The following is an 18,223-nucleotide window of genomic DNA, read 5'->3' on the forward strand; positions in this document are numbered from 1 at the left end:
ATGTCCAGAAGGTGGCAATGTAATATCAACTGCTTGCAATTCTTAGTTTAGAGAGTTTGATATTCTGTATCTGTGGTTTGTTTGTATTATCTTTCTGAATATCTAAAATACAGTACAAATACCACTGATTTAATCCATTTTTTTATTCAAAAGTTATATGACTAAATTTGTTTGTATGTTTTTTGTCATTAAGACTCAAGTTTAATAAGAGTACAAATGGCAAAAAAAACCCTTTGTAGTATTTTTTAAAGTCTCCTATGTGTTGAGTTTATTTATTTTTATTCCAGGGTGAGTACTATATAAGCTTTATTTTAAATATATACTTTTAAATAAAACTCTTATTTGATATACAGAGTTAATTAAACATGCTATTAGGAGAGTGATAATGATGAAGATTTATATTTATTTTGTATTTTCTTAATATTTCTACTTCCCTTTTTCTTTCGAAGGCAAATAAGTGGAAAATAATTCAAAATCACTTGATCAGAGGAGCTCCAGTGACTCTTTTTCCCTCCCTCGTTTCAAGCAGGAGGATGCTTTTTCTTCTTAACATTCTCCCCCAGCACTCTGAATTAGAGATTTATTTGCAACGAAAAATCAATTAGTCCTAAATTTATTCATGGATTTCAGGTCCAGCGATCAATGCAAGTCCACTCAGTGGGCTCAAGGGGACCCAGTTCATCCCAGTTAATGTGTCTGAAGGGGAATTACCATTGATGCTGTTTTTTTCCCTTTAGGTCAGAGATCAGATCTCACTGTCACGGACTGCGGCAAGTAGGAATGACTTCACCCTGCAGCTACCCAAACTCCACCTGGAAACCTTTGCAACGGAGGGGCTCAAGGGCGGGCCAGAGGTTGTAGCATGCCAGGTTAGAGTCTAAATAACATTGTTTGCTACCCAGATGTGTCGAAAAATAGATTGCACTAACTGGAGAGAATGAAAATCCAAGTATAGCAAATAACTTAAAGAAGATAGAATTTTTCTTTATTTTTTCCCCTAATGCATGACATTTGTCTTTTTCAAGTAATTATTTTTCTTTAAAATCTAGAACCATTTTATTAAATATTGCAGAAAAATACTTTTACCAAGGAAAAATGTTCTATTGCTAAGTACAATATAAAAACAAGCTACTTTTTCAGCAGAAGACAATAAAATGCTAGAACGTTGTTTCTAAGCTAGTCATAAGTTGTTTGCCTATTGTATTAAAATAAATTACTTTAGATAAAATTATTAGGACATATAGTTGAAATTTTCAAAATTAATTCCAAAGCATATTCAACATGGTGTGATAATTTAATGTTGGCAAATCTAGAATCTAACTGTAGTTTACTTTGAAGAGTATTTTATGTTTTATTTTTACGTTTTTATGTATATGTATTTTATGTTTTACTTTAATGTTTAGTGTTAAAATAAATAGCTACAGGGGCTGGAGAGATAGCACGGAGGCAAGGCGTTTGCTTTGCATGAAGAAGGACGTTGGTTCGAATCCCGGCATCCCATATGGTCCCCTGAGCCTGCCAGGAGCAATTTTTGAGCGTAGAGCCAGGAGTAACCCCTGAGCACTGCCAGGTGTGACCCTCCCCTCAAAAAAGTTACAAATAAGATTATTTTATGTATAAAATTTAATGCACCAAGTCACAAAACCCACAAATAAATAAAATATACTTAATACAAATTATATTACAAATGATCACTTTTAGACATTTCTAGTGTCTGTCTATCTGGGTTACTGTTATATATTGTTATCATTTTCCCTGTAAAATTAAAGATTTTCTTTAACTGGACAAAAAATTTAGTATGCTTTATTCTTCTTTCTAACATCTTTGTTAGAAAACTGTATCAACATTATGCAAGTCATAGGGAGCCTGATATTTCCAAAGGAAATCTTTATATAATAATTCTAGAATTACCTTGAACCAGAGTGATAGCCCTTTCAGGTGGTAACCTTGCCTTGGTTTGATCCCCATTACCACACTGATTTCTGAGCCCAGAGCCAAGTATAACCCCAAATAACACCTCACAATACGTAAATTAAAAGTCTTTCAAAATAAAATAAAGAATTATTTCTTGAAACTTAATCTCTTAAACATTTTTACATTTCACCTTTTCATTCTTTTGCTTATGATCTTATGAAAAATTAATTGTACAAATTACTGTCATTCAAATTAGAACTATGAATTTTAATCTTTATTTTAAATTATAATTTAATACTTATTAATACCTAAATTAATACTGTGCAGAAATGCTCATTTTTGTCATTTGATTATCAGTGGATCTAAAACATGTAATCATAAAACTAAATAATGTTTTAATTTTTATTATAGACTAGAAAACCATTATTTGTTATAAAATTACAATACAAAACCTAGTACATTTTAACTTGGTAAGCATTATTTATGAATTCACTGTGACCATGGATTTAGTATAATTCAAAAATTTTCTGGTAGTTGTAAAAGAATTCTTTACTAAGCTGTCTTGATTCTTATAGGGCTCATCACTTGACTTATATTGCAAATACTTTCCCCAGAAAGATACTGCTGTACAGTAGTGTCACTTGGAAGGGACAGAATGTGAGCTGTGTTTCGTTTGTGAATTATGGGAAGGAAAATTAAGGACCACATTTCAAAGTATTGTTTCTGAGTTCTAACAGAAATAGTTATGACTTTGATACTGACCTAAAACTCAGTGAATTTACTACTGAAAATGTAGTATGCATTTTACTTTAGTAATTATATAGTGGTCCAGTATTCCATACAGAAATATATATGATACATATAATGTGTTTTCAATAAATACACTTATGGAGATAACACTTCAGAATACTTCAAAAAAGAAAGACACTGATACAGGACAGTATTGGCGAAGTATTTTAACAAAATTAAAATAATTTAAATTATATATTGTATTGGTCAGCAATCTAATGCACTAGAAGACTTCTCTATTGAGCATTATTATAATAATAATTATTGTAATATAGATTTATTGGATATGATTTAAATACTATTAATAATTAAAAGCCTTAATTATAATAATATTGCCTGTTTCAGTGGGTAATTACTGTGTGCCAGTCATCATGCGTTAGCATTTGTAATACATGTCTTATTTTATTATAATAGACCTGTCCAAGAAGATACATAATTCTGCATTGTACCAATTTAAAAAACAGTAATTTATTGGTTTATTAGAGACAGCCAGGATCAGTGGTGCGTATATTTAATCCTCAGAACTTCATGGCTCCCCGGATTAACATGTGGTGGCCCCCTTTATTTCATGTGTATTTCTTGAGTTTAGCTTTGAAACTATCGTGCCTAGTTGGCTGAAGATCTGCAAGAGTAGCTCCAGAGTTCAGGAGTACTGTTTGGGAATCCATACCCCCCTCCCCCCAAAAAAAAACAAACAGAAAGAAAAGAAAAACAATTATATACATATGACTGTAATAGCAATAGTCAGTAAATGAAAGGACCCAGAGGTTATATTAATACTAGGTGTATTTAACTGAAAAATCTGAACTGGTAAATTCTAGAAAGAATTCTAGAAAGAATCTAATCTAAGTGGTAGTAGTAAAACTCTTGAAAGCAGTAATAGTCATATTTATAAATTTATGTACCTTTGTTATAAATTTATATACTTTTATATATACATCTGTGTTAATACAGATTGGCAGTATTTGCTGTATAGAAGACAAGTTTTCAGATAAAATTTTTGATTTTATTGACAGGTATGTGATTCAACTACTCATTTTTTGCAGTTTTATAAATATGATTTTATTGTGAGTGTGGTTATATATTCAAGAATTTCGTAATTATTTAGATTTTTTATCCTGATTCCATGGTTATAAACAGCTGTTCAAAAAGTACATGTCCATTGATTATGTCAAAAGTACATGTCCATTGAAGCAAGAATCCCTATGTAGGGTATATAGTGCTGTGTGAACCATGAAGTCAATCTACACAAGTTACATTAAGAGCAGCTAAAATTTTCTTAAACAGCCACTGCCTTTTAGTCAGGAAAAACTGTATTTTAGAAATAATTTTGTATGGGAGACCAATGAACATGAATGAGAAAGTGGATGAATAGACTACTTTGGATCTAAATACTATGTGACTATGGCTCTTCCACCAGAAAAAAATTCAATTTAGCTGGTCTCTGATCTACTCTCATTAGGTCTCTATTTTCTTCTCTGCCTCCCTCATCCCTAATACATTTAATGCTACTTTCATCTCAGACTTTAGTAAGATTTGATGAGGCAAAGCAAACAAAGTAGGTAACACATAAGAAAGAGAAAATATAAAGGAAAATAAAAAAAGAAATAGTTAACAAAACCAGAATACTCAAATGAAATCGTTGAACCAATCTAATGTTGTCAAAGCAAAAGAAGTAAATAGAGGAAGGAATAAGGAGATTAATTTACTAATGTAAGTGGTTCTAGAACTGTGGTGGTGGGTTCATTGTGATAAATCTATACATTGATTGATGTATGAAGCTATACTTTTGAAACTTACACAAATTGAAAATGGTACATCAATAAAAATAGATTTGAAAGCTCAGTATCTGGCACAATGAAAGTACACAATATATGACAATTGTTACTGTTGTGACCATATGGGACCCTTATAAAAATAAATTAAGTGTACTTTTTCTTTTTCTATATCTGTAAAGAGATTTGGGATGCATATATGTGGTATGAAAGCAAGGGGGGGGAGATTTTTGAGGAATGATTTTTTTCTTTGTTATTATTTAGTTTCTGCACTTTCCTTGTTTTTTTTCAAAAGCTTTAAATACTTTTGATCGAGATCAACCTGTTTTCACTTCATATTTATCTTTTCATGTTACATAAGATTCCAGTGAAGTTGTATTCAATGCAAATCTTTTTTGTAAGCTTCTGTGGCAAGTTTTATTATATTTGTTTTATTTTGCTTTGCTTTTTGGGCCACACCTGGCAGTACTCAGGGCTTACTCCTGGCTCTGTGCTCAGGGAACACCCCTGGCAGACTCGGGGAACATATGGAGTGTTAGAAACTGAACCTGGGTCAACTGCGTGCAAAGCAAACACCCTACCTACAGGAATTCCAGCTTTATTTTCTTAAATAATAGCAAATAAATGTACTAGAATACTGGAGAAAAAAAATTAAAATACCTAAATTAGTCCAAATTTGGTTTAACTTAAAACTCCTGTACAGTGTGAATATAGAGGGCTTTGTAGAAAAACAGAATATTCTGCTCATACTTTAAATACTTTAAAAGTCATTTTCCAATACTATATTATGTAATGCTTTTAATATCTGAAAGTTTTAGCAAGTATCTGAGATTTATTTGTGTCTCCATACCCATCAACAATGAACAACAAGGGACAATATAAATAGCTAACATTTATTGAGTACTTATTCTGTACCAGAATTTACCATTATTAATTTACCATTATAAATGGTAATTTACCATTATTGCTTAATCCTGTCAACAAACTTGTGAATGATAAGCACTCTCTGTTAAGCACTTTGCAAAGAAGAAGCTAAAGTTTATTGAGGTGAAGTAGTTTGCTCAAATTCACTTAACCAGTGATGAGGGAAACTCTTTACACATCGTTTAATTATACCATTCTGCCTTTGTAAACCGTAATTTTCTCTTCTCTCTTCTCTCTTCTCTCTCTCTCTCTCTCTCTCTCTCTCTCTCTCTCTCTCTCTCTCTCTCTCTTTTGAAATGCCAAGAGGGCAATAATTGAAAGTGAGAATCTGAAGAATATTTCTTTTGATAGATATAGTGGAGAGAAACAGAAGTACAGAATAGGCTTACTGAAAAAGAAAACAAAAACTGAATTTGTTATCTTTATTTGTATAAAAAGAGAATAAAAATTTCAATAGTGACAGGCTGTAAAAATTCTGTTTTTTTTTAGCTCCCTACTAACATGAAGCTTCATGAGGCCAGGAATTAATTTGATTTTTTTTCACTAATGCATCTTGGATCTCAGAACTGTGCTAACATATATGGGGATGCAGAGAGATTGAATCATGAATACTGCATTTCAGACACTTGACAAGTAGACTCTGGAAGCTGTTTTGCTAATGTATGTATCCTCAGGAAATTTGGCATCAATTTTTCACTCCTAGGTTTCATTTGTGAAGAAAAAGTCCCTCAAATCATCTTATAGAAGTGTTAAGCCTTACAGCATAGTAACTTTGCCTTTGTAAATGTAGTATATTTTATAAATTTGTTTTTAAACACTTCATTAGAAAGGCTTCATTGTGAAGCCATTTGTTTATGAAAATTTTAGACAGCAATGTCTTCATCAAAATTTAGTAATCCTTTAAATCATCCCATAACCACCATATCATCACAAAGTTCTTATTCAATATGGTATGTACTTCTGTGTTATGCCCTGAACTTTTGGATATGGTACTTTTTTTTTAACCAGACATCTTTTTTTTTTTTTGATTACAAATCTTTCACAGTAATATTTTAGGTACATATTGACATTGAATCAGGGGGATTCCCACCACCAAAGTTGTCCTCCCTCTATCCCCGTTCCCAGCATGTATCCCATATCCCCATCCCTTACCTCCCTGGCTGCTAGTATAAGTGGTCCCCTCTGTGTCTAGCTTGTTGTAGAATGGGTATTGATTCTGTTGTCATTGGCTTAGGATTTAGTGTTTAAATTTGATCATTTTTATTACTACTTAGTGATCATACAACTGTTTGGTCTTGGAACCCTCCATTATTTCCACCTCAATTTGAGAGGCGGAATAAGATGGTTCAAGTTGTGCGATTCTGTTTGAAGAAAATAAAAAAAAAAATAAATAAAATGGGGTAAAAATCAAACAAGCAAAGAATGAGTGGAGTCCTTCTAGAGGCTATAAATATCAATTTGAGAGAAGAAAGGGAAAAAGGAAGAGAAACACAACAATACAAAAAGAAAAATAAAACAAAAAATCCAGAAAGCACCACAGCAATAAAGACAGCCACCACACCATAACCATGGCCCTTTTATTTCCTTGTACTTTTTATATTTAAATTAGTTTTTCAGGCATAGATATTGTTTATAGATATATTTGTAAAATGAGTCATTCAAATGTCTTGAAGATTTATTTTTTAATTTATAGAAAAAAATTATCTTACTTGAGCTGTCAGGTAATAAAATTACCAAGAAGCACTGAGTAGCTTTTTCACATGTGCATTCTCTTATAGTACTCAATTACTACAACAGCCTTTATTTTATTTTATTATTTACTCATTTTGCCACACCCACAGTGCTTAAGGTTTACTCCTGGCTCTGCACACAGGATTTCTTTTTGATGGGAGCAGGGAACCCTATAGGATGGTGGAATCTAATCCAGGTTGGGCACAAGCATAAGCAAATACCCTACTAGCATTATTATCTCTCCAGTTCCTCAGTAGCCTTTTAATTGTGCTCTAAAAGAACCTTCCTCCTTTTGGGCATAGTTAGAAGTTATAAATGTTAGGAAATTTAATTCAAAATATTGTGTTGTTTAAATACTTTAGTCTCTTCATGTTAGCTACAAAACTTGAACCTTAAATATATTTTAAAACATGAAAATAGACCATTTTCATGAAAATCTTGATAAATATGACAAATGCTATTTTTATAAAATAGAATTACTGAATTAAAAACTTATACTTCTGCAGTATTATAGACTTAAATTGTCATATGACAATAAATGTACTCAGAACTATTAATGACATGTCCTTATGTGCTATAATTTATAAATTTTGTTATTCTTTAAAATTAGCTTTTTAAAAATTATAGAATTTTCATATCTTGAAAATTAGTAGTTACTTAGAAAGTATAAGAGAAAAGTAAAATTATTTAAAAATTTGATCTACAGAGATAACAAATCTTAAAATATTAGATACATTATTCTAATTTTTTCACTTGGTTTAAGTCACAATACAAAATTCATTTGCCTATCATTTATCTGTGATATACCTATAAATTTGTTTTACTTTATTTTATTTTGGGCCATGTGTGGTGTTCAGGGCTTACTCCTTTCTTGAGATATGGTGTTGGGAATCCGCTATGCTCAGGGATCATTCCTTGTAGTGGTTGGGAACTATATTTAGTGCTGGGTATAATCCTGGATCAACTGTTTGCAAGGTAAGCTTTGGCAAGCTTTGGACTTGTATTATCTCCCTGGACTCATTGTAACCTATAAATTTGAAAACTAATTGACTACACTGTTTTCTACAGTTTTCAGAGCTTAATAGCAGCTAAGAAATATTTTTACTTATCTTTCCTTTTCTTCTTTCTTTTTATACAGTGGCATGGATTTAATCCAGGATCTCATGCATGTGTGATGTGTTCTCTAACCCTGAGCCATATTCCTTCCCCCTGTGAATATCTGTTTTGTCAATTAATACCGATTTAATATTTTTGATATTGGGTATTTATGTTGCACTACCTATATCTGCTATTGTATATTTAATTAAGTTTTCTGTTGTTGGATATTTGTTCATAGTGTTTGGTTATTATGAATGAGTGCAGAAATTTATGTAGAATAATATTGTAAACATTTTTATATAGATCTTTTATTTTTTGAAATAAATTAGTGTAATGAATTAATCTAAGATTATGTACATTTTAGCGCTTGAACCATTTGCTCATGAAAAAGTTCCAGTTTATCTCCTGAACTGCTTCTATTCATTACATTTTTTTTTTTTGGTTTTTGGGCCACACCTGGTGATGCTCAGGGGTTACTCCTGGCTGTCTGCTCAGAAATAGCTCCTGGCAGGCACGGGGGGACCATATGGGACACCGGGATTTGAACCAACCACCTTAGGTCCTGGATTGGCTGCTTGCAAGGCAAACACCACTGTGCTATTTCTCTGGGCCCTACTCATTACTTTTTTAATGAAAATATGGTCCTTTATTTTCTGATAAAAGAAAATTTTATTTTTTATATTTAATTTTTTTTATGATTTTGAGATGTTTAGCTTCACTGGGCCCTTAAGTTTTAGTTCTCAGGGTTTAATTTGAGAATATCTATAGTGAAGTAGAGAGAATAAGTTTTGTTCCCTATATTGCTTACATAGATACCCTTTTCATTTATTCTGGGTCCTTGACTGATTTGAATATCAAGATTATTGGAAATATGAGCTTTTTTTTTTTTTTTGGCAAATGTGATCATTTAATAATAAGATAAGGAGATTTGGGGTTATTCAAAGTTGTTACCTACAAGGGCACAATTTTTTAAAATTAAAAAAATCAAATTATGGGGCTGGAGAGATAGCATGGAGGTAAGGCGTTTGCCTTTCATGCAGGAGGTCATCGGTTCGAATCCCAGCATCCCATATGGTCCCCCGTGCCTGCCAGGAGCAATTTCTGAGCCTGGAGCCAGGAATAACCCCTGAGCACTGCCGGGTGTGACCCAAAAACCACAAAAAAAATCAAATTATTATTTAAATTAATATATAAAGTAATTTCAAATTGGTCTATTGAATAATATATAATGCCTTTTTCAAAGGTCGCAAACTATTTTTTAGAGAATAACTTATGTGTTAGGGGAAAACAAATTAGCTGTAAAATTAGTATAGCGATCTGGGAATAAATACATTTTGATGAAAGTAGTGCAATAGGATAGATGGATTTATCCTATCTGGTAAATCACAGCTTTATACTACAGTTCTGCAGAAAGTAAGTTGTGCTAATGGAAATCTTAATGTATTAGGCTTGAAGCTTAAGCTAAATATGAATATAAGAATTAGCATGCAGTGATGTCAGGCTGTGAATATCTACACCCACCCAGTGGTTCCCGATTGTGAGAAACTGTAAGTGTTGCCTGTGCGTGTTTTTCCACTGTACTGTCTCCTGAACCTCTTGGGAGCGGGCCGAAAAAGGCCCAGAAAAATAGCTCTCCCAGAGGCTCATCCAAGGGCCGGAATGCCAAGGAACTGTGTCCGACCATGAAAACCGGCTATCTGCAGTATTCTGCAGAAAGGAAAGTCCCCTCTTTGTGACGTCAGGCTAGGAATATCTATGCCCACCCAGTGGTTCCCGACTGTGAGAAACTGTAAATGTTGCCTGTGCGTGTTTTTCCACTGTCCTGTCTCCTGAACCTCTTGGGAGTGGGCCAAAAAGGGCCCAGAAAATAGTTTTCCCAGAGGCTCCAGAAGAGCACGGTCACTCCGCTTTGCTTTGCAGCCACACACTCTTTCTAACCAATGAATCCCACAACAACATGCAGAAAAAAAAATCACACTACAAGCATGACAATGGGGAAACCTCGCAGGCAAACACCATGCACAGAGAATGAAGACGATAGTGTGGATGACCTAAAAAATTCCAACCATCTGATTAACCTCTCGGATAAAGAGTTTAGAATAGAAATAAGGAAGATGTTTGTAGAACTCAAAGAAAGCATAGATCGATCTGAACAGAACACAAAGACAGAAATCAGAAAACTCCAAACTGAAACAGCAGATCTGAAAAAAAACGGTAGCTCAACTGAAAACCTCAGTGGATGACCTCGCCAGCAGGGTAAAAGCAGCTGAGGACAGTATCGGCGTGCTGGAAGATGAGATGCAGAAAAACTCAACACAGCAGAAGAAATTGGAAAAGAATCTTAAGACAAATGATCAGGCAATGGAAAAAGCACTCAAGGAATGTGAACAGATGAAAATAGAAGTCTTTGATAAACTCAACAGAAACAACATAAGAATCATTGGAGTCCCAGAGCCTAGGTAGGAGATCACCAGGAAGAATCAACTGTCAAAGACATCATCAAAGAGATACTCCCAGAGTTAAAGACTACATGCAATCAAATCCTGCATGCCCAAAGAGTACCAGCTAAAGAGACCCAAAGAAAAACACCCCAAGACATATCCTCGTTATGATGATAAATCCCACAGATAGAATACTGAAAGCAGCAAGATCAAAAAAGGAAATTACATTCAAAGGAGCATCCCTAAGACTTACGGCAGACATTTCACAAGAAACTCTCAAGGCCAGAAGACAGTGTTGGGATATTGTGACAAGACTGAATGAAATGGGTGCCTCACTGAGAATACTGCACCCAGCCCAACTCACGTTCAGGTTTGAAAGAAAGAAACATAGTTTCATGGATAAACAACAGCTAAGAAACTTCACAGATGAAAAACCAGCCTTAAAGGAAAAACTGAAAGGTCTACTTTAAGACAAGAAAGACCAATAAACACAGCAAACTTATCTACAAAGATGACATTAAATCCTATGACAATCGTCGCCCTCAATGTCAATGGACTAAATTCACCCATTAAAAGACACAGAGTGGCAAAATGGGTCAAAAAGATGAATCTAACCTTCTGCTGCCTACAAGAAACACAGCTGAATAGTCAGAACAAACATTGACTCAAAATAAAAGGTTGGAGGAAAATCATCCAATCAAACAACACCCTCAAAAAAGCTAAGGTGACCATATTAATATCTGATGACACCAACTTTTTACAAAGATAAGTGGTAACGGACAAAGATGGACACTATGTACTAATCAAGGGATATGTGCAACAGGAAGAAATCAGACTATTAAACATGAGAGACCAATGAGAGACCAGCAAATTATCTAATACAATTACTGACAAATCTGAAAGAAGACATCAATAATAACACAATAATTGTGGGAGACATCAACACGGCCCTGTCAACTCTTGATAGTCAATCAGACTGAAACCCAACAAAAACAAACTAGCCCTGAAAAGAGTAATGGAAGAAAGAGGACTAGTATATATATATATATGACACTCCACCCCAAAAAACATGAATACACATTCTTCTCCAATGTATATGGGTCATTCTTCAGGATAGACTACATGCTGACACATAAAACATACCTTCATAAAATCAAGAGGGTAGAAAATCTTGCAGGCTACCTTTACTAACCACAAGGCTCTGAAATTAGATGTGAACTACAAAGGCACACAGAAGAAAAACTTTAACAACTGGAAATTAAACAGCCTGCTGCTGAACAACCAGTGGGTCTGAGATGAAATCAAAGAGGAAATCAAAACTTTCCTGGAAACAAATGATAATGAAGACACAAACTGCCAGAATCTATGGACACAGCAAAAGCGGTCCTGAGAGGAAAATTCATAGCTTTGCAAGCACAAATCAGAAAGGAAGAAGGGGCCTACCTGAATAGCCTAATAACACAGCTCATAGAATTAGAAAGTGCTCAACAAAAGGAACCAAAAATAGGGAGACAGAAGGAAATAATGAAGCTGAGAGCAGAAATCAACGAAGTGGAAACCCAAAAAATAATCCGAAAGATCAACAAAAGCAGAAGTTGGTTCTTTGAAAAAATAAACAAGATTGATAGACCATGGGCAAAACTCACAAAGAAAGAGAGAGAGAGAGAGAGAAACCTGATAACCCGTATTAGAAATGAAAAGGGGGAGATCACGACAGATATTGCAGAGATCCAAAGGGTAATCAGAGACTACTTTGAGAAACTTTATGCTACTAAATATGAGAACCTAGAAGAAATGGATAAATTCTTGGACACTAATAACCTTCCACAGTTAAGTAAGGAGGATGTAGCATATCTAAACACCCCCATCACTATTGAGGAAATTGAAACTGTAATCACACATCTGCCTAAAAAGAAAAGCCAGGGCCAGATGGATTTACTAATGAATTCTTTCAAACCTTTCAAGAGGAGCTACTACCAATTATAGCCAGGCTCTTCCATGAAATTGACAAAAATGGGGACACTCCCAAACAGCTTTTATGAAGCCAACATCACCTTGATACCAAAACCAGACAGAGATGCTCCCAAAACAGACAATTACAGACCAATATCCCTGATGAATGCAGATGCAAAGATCTTCAACAAAATCCTGGCAAATAGGATCCAATGCATCATCAAGAAGATCATACACTATGACTAAGTAGGTTTCATCCCAGGAATGCAAGGATGGTTTACATCCATAACTCTGTCAACATCATACACAATATCAACAGAAAGAAAAATAAAAATCACATGATCATATCAATAGATGCAGAGAAAGCATTTGATAAGGTCCAACACCCATTCTTGATCAAAACTCTCAGCAAGATGGGAATAAAAGGAACCTTTCTCAATCTATTTAAAGCTAATGGCAAATATAATCCTCAGTGGAGAAAAACAAAAAATTTCCTCTAAATTCTGGTACAAGACAAGGCTGTCCGTTCTCACCACTCCTCTTCAACATAGTACTGGAAGTGCTTGCTATAGTGATCAGGCAAGAAAAAGATATCAAGGGCATCCAGATAGGAAAGGAAGAAGTCAAGCTCTCATTGTTTGCAGATGACAAGATACTCTACTTAGAAAACTTTAAACTCTACCAAAAAACTTCTAGAAACAATAGACTCATATAGCAAGGTAGCAGGCTACAAAATTAACACACAGAAATCAATGACCTTTTTATAAACCAATAATGATAGGGGTGAGATGGACGCCAAGGAGGCAATCCCATTCACATTAGTGCCACACAAACTCAAATATCTTGGAGTCAACTTGACCAAAGACGTGAAGGACCTATACAAAGAAAACTATAAAGCCCTACTTCAAGAAATAAGAGAGGACACAGAAATGGAAACACATACCCTGCTCATGGATTGGCAGGGTTAACATCATTAAAATTGCAATACCCCCCAAAGCATTGTACAGATTTAATGCGATCCCTCTGAAGATACCCATGACATTCTTTAAAGAAGTGGATCAAACACTTATGAAGTTCATCTGGAACAATAAACACCCTCAAATAGCTAAAGTACTCTTAGGGAGAAGGAAAATGGGAGGCATTACTTCCCCCAACTTTAAACTATACTACAAAGCAATAGTTATCAAAACAGCATGGTATTGGAATAAAGACAGACCCTCAAATCAGTAGAATAGGTTTGAATTCTTAGACAATGTTCCCCAGACATAAAATCACCTAATCTTTGACAAAGGAGCAAGAAATCTTAAGTGGAGTGGAGAAAACCTCTTCAACAAGTGGTGCTGGCAGAACCTGTTAGCCACTTCCAAAAAAGCGAACATACACCCCCAGTTAACATCAAGTACGAAGGTAAAATCCAAATGGATTAAAGACCTTGATATCAGACCTGATACCATACGGTATATAGAACAACATGTAGGTAGAACACTCCATGACATTGAGACTAAAGGCATCTTCAAGGAGGAAACTGCACTCTCCAAACAAGTGGAAGCAGAGATCAACAGATGGGAATACATTAAGCTGAGAAGCTTCTGCACCTCAAAAGAAATAGTGCCCAGGATACAAGAGCCACCCACCATGTGGGAGAAACTATTCACCCAGTACCCATCAGATAAGGGGCTAAGATCCAAAATGTACAGGGCACTGACAGAACTTTACAAGAAAAAAATCTAATCCCATCAAAAAATGGGGAGAAGAAATGAACAGACACTTTGATAAAAAAGAAATACAAATGGCCAAAAGGCACATGAAAAAATGCTCCTCATCACTGATCATCAGGGAGATGCAAATAGAAACAATGATGAGATACCATCTCACACCACAGAGATTGGCATACATCACAAAGAATGAGAACAATCATTGCTGGCGGGGATGTGGAGAGAAAGGAATTCTTATCCACTGCTGGTGGGAATGCCATCTAGTCCAACCTCTATGGAAAGCGATATGGAGATTCCTCCAAAATCTGGAAATTGAGCTCCATTCGACCCAGCTATTCCACTCCTAGGGATATACTCTAGGAACACAAGAATACAATACAGAAACCCCTTCCTCACACCTATATTTGTTGCAGCACTATTCACAATAGCCAGGCTCTGGAAACAACCAAGATGCCCTTCAACAGACGAATGGCTAAAGAAATGGTGGTACATATACACAATGGAATATTATGCAGCCGTCAGGAGACTTGAAGTCATGAAATTTTTCTATACATGGATGTACATACTGTCTATAATGCTGAGTGAAGTCAATCAGAGGGAGAGAGAGACACACAAAATAGTCTCACTCATCTATGGGTTTAAAAAAAAAATAAGTCATTTTTGAAACAATCCTTAGAGGCAATGAGAGGAGGGCTGGAACTTCCAGCTCACTTCATGAAGCTCACCACAAAGAGTGGTGAGTGCAGTTATAGAAATAACTAGACTGAGAACTACCATAATCATGTGAATGAATGAGGGAACTGGAAAGCCTGTCTAGAGTACAGGTGGGGGTGGGGTGGGATGGAGGGAGATTTGGGACATTTTAGTGGGAATGTTGCACTGGTGAAGGGGGGGTGTTCTTTTACATGACTGAAACCTAATCACAATCATATTTGTAATCAAGATATTTAAATAAAGAAAAAATAAAAAATTTCTAAGACTTGAATATAATGATAAAAAAGCTGATTATGCATGCTTGTCTTGAGAATTCTAAGTGTACAGCAACTGAAAAAGCTTTAGTAAAGAAATTGGTTCAACTTAAAAAAAAAAAAAGAATTAGCATGCTGTTTTCACCAGAGTCGTAAATGTGTTCTGATGTAATGCTATTAAGAAAAACTTTTCCCCTTAAATTAATAGTTTGTAAATTTTCTCTGAAAAATTGATAACGCATTAGCAGTCATTGAATTTCTTCATGACAGAGCTGTAAACAATGAAAATTAAACAAAATATCCAAGATCTATGTAGAAAAGAGTCAGTTTTAAATATGTATTGTTAATTGGCTACATAATTGCATAATACCTTAAAATTGTTGTAATTATTTGGTGCTAAGCTTTATTCTGATTATTTAGTGTTTAATCCTAAGATTTTTGTTTTTTGGTTAGCACAAAGATTTTGGTAGGGAGCTTGTGGTGTGTGTCAGTCATTCTTATAGCAGTTTTGCATCATCATATGTCTTCTTTCGTTTGCTCTCTTCTCTCCTCTCTTCTTCCCTTTCTATACTTATTTGACTTGCACTTTTTCAAGTATTGTGGAGGGTTGCTTTAATTTGAATTTAGAATAAAGTCTTGAGAGTAAAAATAAACACTTTCCACCAATAATAATATAAATATATTTCCGTTACTTTATTAAACACTGTATTTTACTTTACAAGATTTGTTGTGATAAGTATTTTGGTTAAAACAAACAGAAACAAAATTACAGTCAAGATTTCTGGAAAAAATCAGTTAAGGTTAAGTGTTCTAGAATGAAGAAAAATATTTAACTTCGGAAACATTTTACATTTCGTCATGGATTTTTATTTCAGTAGTGGTGTGAAAAACAGTATTTTTTTTTTGGTCTGTCATTCTTATTTGTCTTTCAAAAATGACAGGATAACATATGAGGGCAAGGAAATACATCTGTATAAAATTTCTGCTACGCAGATGGCATGTCGAAAAATTTCATAGCTCCTTAACTCAGCTGAAAATATTCATATAATATTCTCTATGGAAATGAATTTGTATTAATGATCTGAGTCAAAAGTAAAAAAATATGATAGGGATTCTTTCTAAGCCAAGCAGACACCACAGTCCTTTTCATAATTTTGTTTCTCAAAATAATTTTTCCTTTAATTTATTGAAAGGAAGAATAATTAGGAAAAATCATGGCATTTAATATTGACAGAAGAATGAAGAGATTATACAACTTTATTGAAAGGAATAGAGCTGGCCATAGACAGATGGAATCCTTCTTCATGCAGACACATTATACAGCTAGCAGGAATTCTCATTATTTTTATTCATTTGTTTTATTTTTCTCATGAACACAACTTTGTTCTTTCTTGTGAGGAAAGAAAATGGATTCTCATCCTTAGGCTGAACATGATATTGGACTAATGCTGTCAGAGGGCCTTTCATTCACTGTATTTGCTTCTTATCTGCAACATGGGGAAGGTGGTACCTGTCCTATTGCATTTTGGGCAATTGTGAGGCTCATCAGATATATATGTAAAAAAAACTTTTAAAAGTAAACACTGATAATTTTTGAGTAGTTTTCCTTTATATATGTTGCAAAAAACATTTCTTACTCAGACATAAACTTATTTCATTTACAATTTTAGTTTGAGACTTGGTTTCTAAAAGACAAGCAAGTAAATCAGATTATAGGGAAGTTGGCAGCCATGAATCTTTGTAATTTTCTGTATGTCATTGCATTTGTTGGAAACATCATGTTGGTCAGAATAGAAATTACTTTCTTAACAGTATAGACTTTGGAAGCGATAAAATAATTCTGTTTTCTGAGGAAGGGGGCAAGCAACATAATATTGGAGAAAATTTATGTAAAGAGACACAATGCCTGAATTGAAATTCTCACTTTGTAATTGAACCACTTTGGTGGGTCACTCAGCAGCGTGGAGCCTCTATTTCATCTATAAATGGAGACTGAAGCCTATCTTGCGTTCTTTCACAGGACTGTGTGGGGTGATGAGATGAGATGAGATAATGTTTCTGTGAAGGAACTTTTTACATTATAAAACGCCAAATTATTATAAATGATGTGTATTAAATTGTAAATAGTCTTGGGGTCAGCAAAAGTAACCTACTAAGATTGAGAAATCGTAGTATTTCGACTTTTGCATAGTTTTGGCTGATGACCCGTTTGATATGCTTCACTTTAGTAGTTCCATGTATAATAATAAAAAAAGAAAATCTTTCTAACTTTATCATTTTTTATAGTTAGTAAAAAGTCATATACTTGGATGATTTTTTGTCATATGCTTTATTTATTTATTTATTTATTTATTTATTTATTTAATGTCTTTGTTTTTGTTGTATTTTGGGCTACACCTGGCAGCACTCAGGGGTTTTTCCTGACTCTACGCTCAGGAATCCTGTCAGGCTGGGGGTGGGGTGGTATATGGGGTATTGGGAATTGAACCCAGGTCAGTTGCATTTAATGCAAATGCCCTCCACCCCATCTGTTGTACGTTTTTATTTGTTTCTGTTTTTGGTGTTGTTTTTGTTTTTGTTTTTGGGTCACACCTGGTGGTGCTCAGGGGTTACTCCTGGCTCTGTGCTCAGAAAGCACTCCTGGCAGGCTCGGGAGACTATCTGTGATGCTGGGACTTGAATCTTGTCTGTAGCATTCAAGGCAAACATCCTATCTGCTGTCCTATCACTCTTGCCCCTGTTCTCATACTTTTAAAAATTCAATTATATGACCTTTATACTATTTAGTTTTGATTTCAAATTTCAACTCAAAATAGTGACAAAATTTGCCTTTATGAGAAATGTTTCAGATCTACTAGGAAACAACAACTGAATGGACAGAATATTGTAAAAGCACAAAGCAATATTCAATTCTA

The 18,223-nt window shown here is 34.4% G+C and overlaps 1 protein-coding gene across 2 annotated transcripts in view; it reads left to right on the plus strand.

Annotated features, from left to right (window-relative positions):
* The window catches only part of CCDC171 (coiled-coil domain containing 171), a 335,855-nt gene that overhangs the window by 229,920 nt on the left and 87,712 nt on the right, over positions 1 to 18,223 (plus strand). For both annotated transcript variants that reach the window (XM_049769310.1, XM_049769319.1), the window contains exon 23: positions 738 to 869. In XM_049769310.1, coding sequence (XP_049625267.1) covers positions 738 to 869 — 132 coding nt within the window. The remainder of the gene's footprint in view (positions 1 to 737; positions 870 to 18,223) is intronic.

The sequence above is a fragment of the Suncus etruscus genome, chromosome 1, assembly GCF_024139225.1.
Source record: "Suncus etruscus isolate mSunEtr1 chromosome 1, mSunEtr1.pri.cur, whole genome shotgun sequence".
Lineage (NCBI taxonomy): Eukaryota > Metazoa > Chordata > Mammalia > Eulipotyphla > Soricidae > Suncus > Suncus etruscus.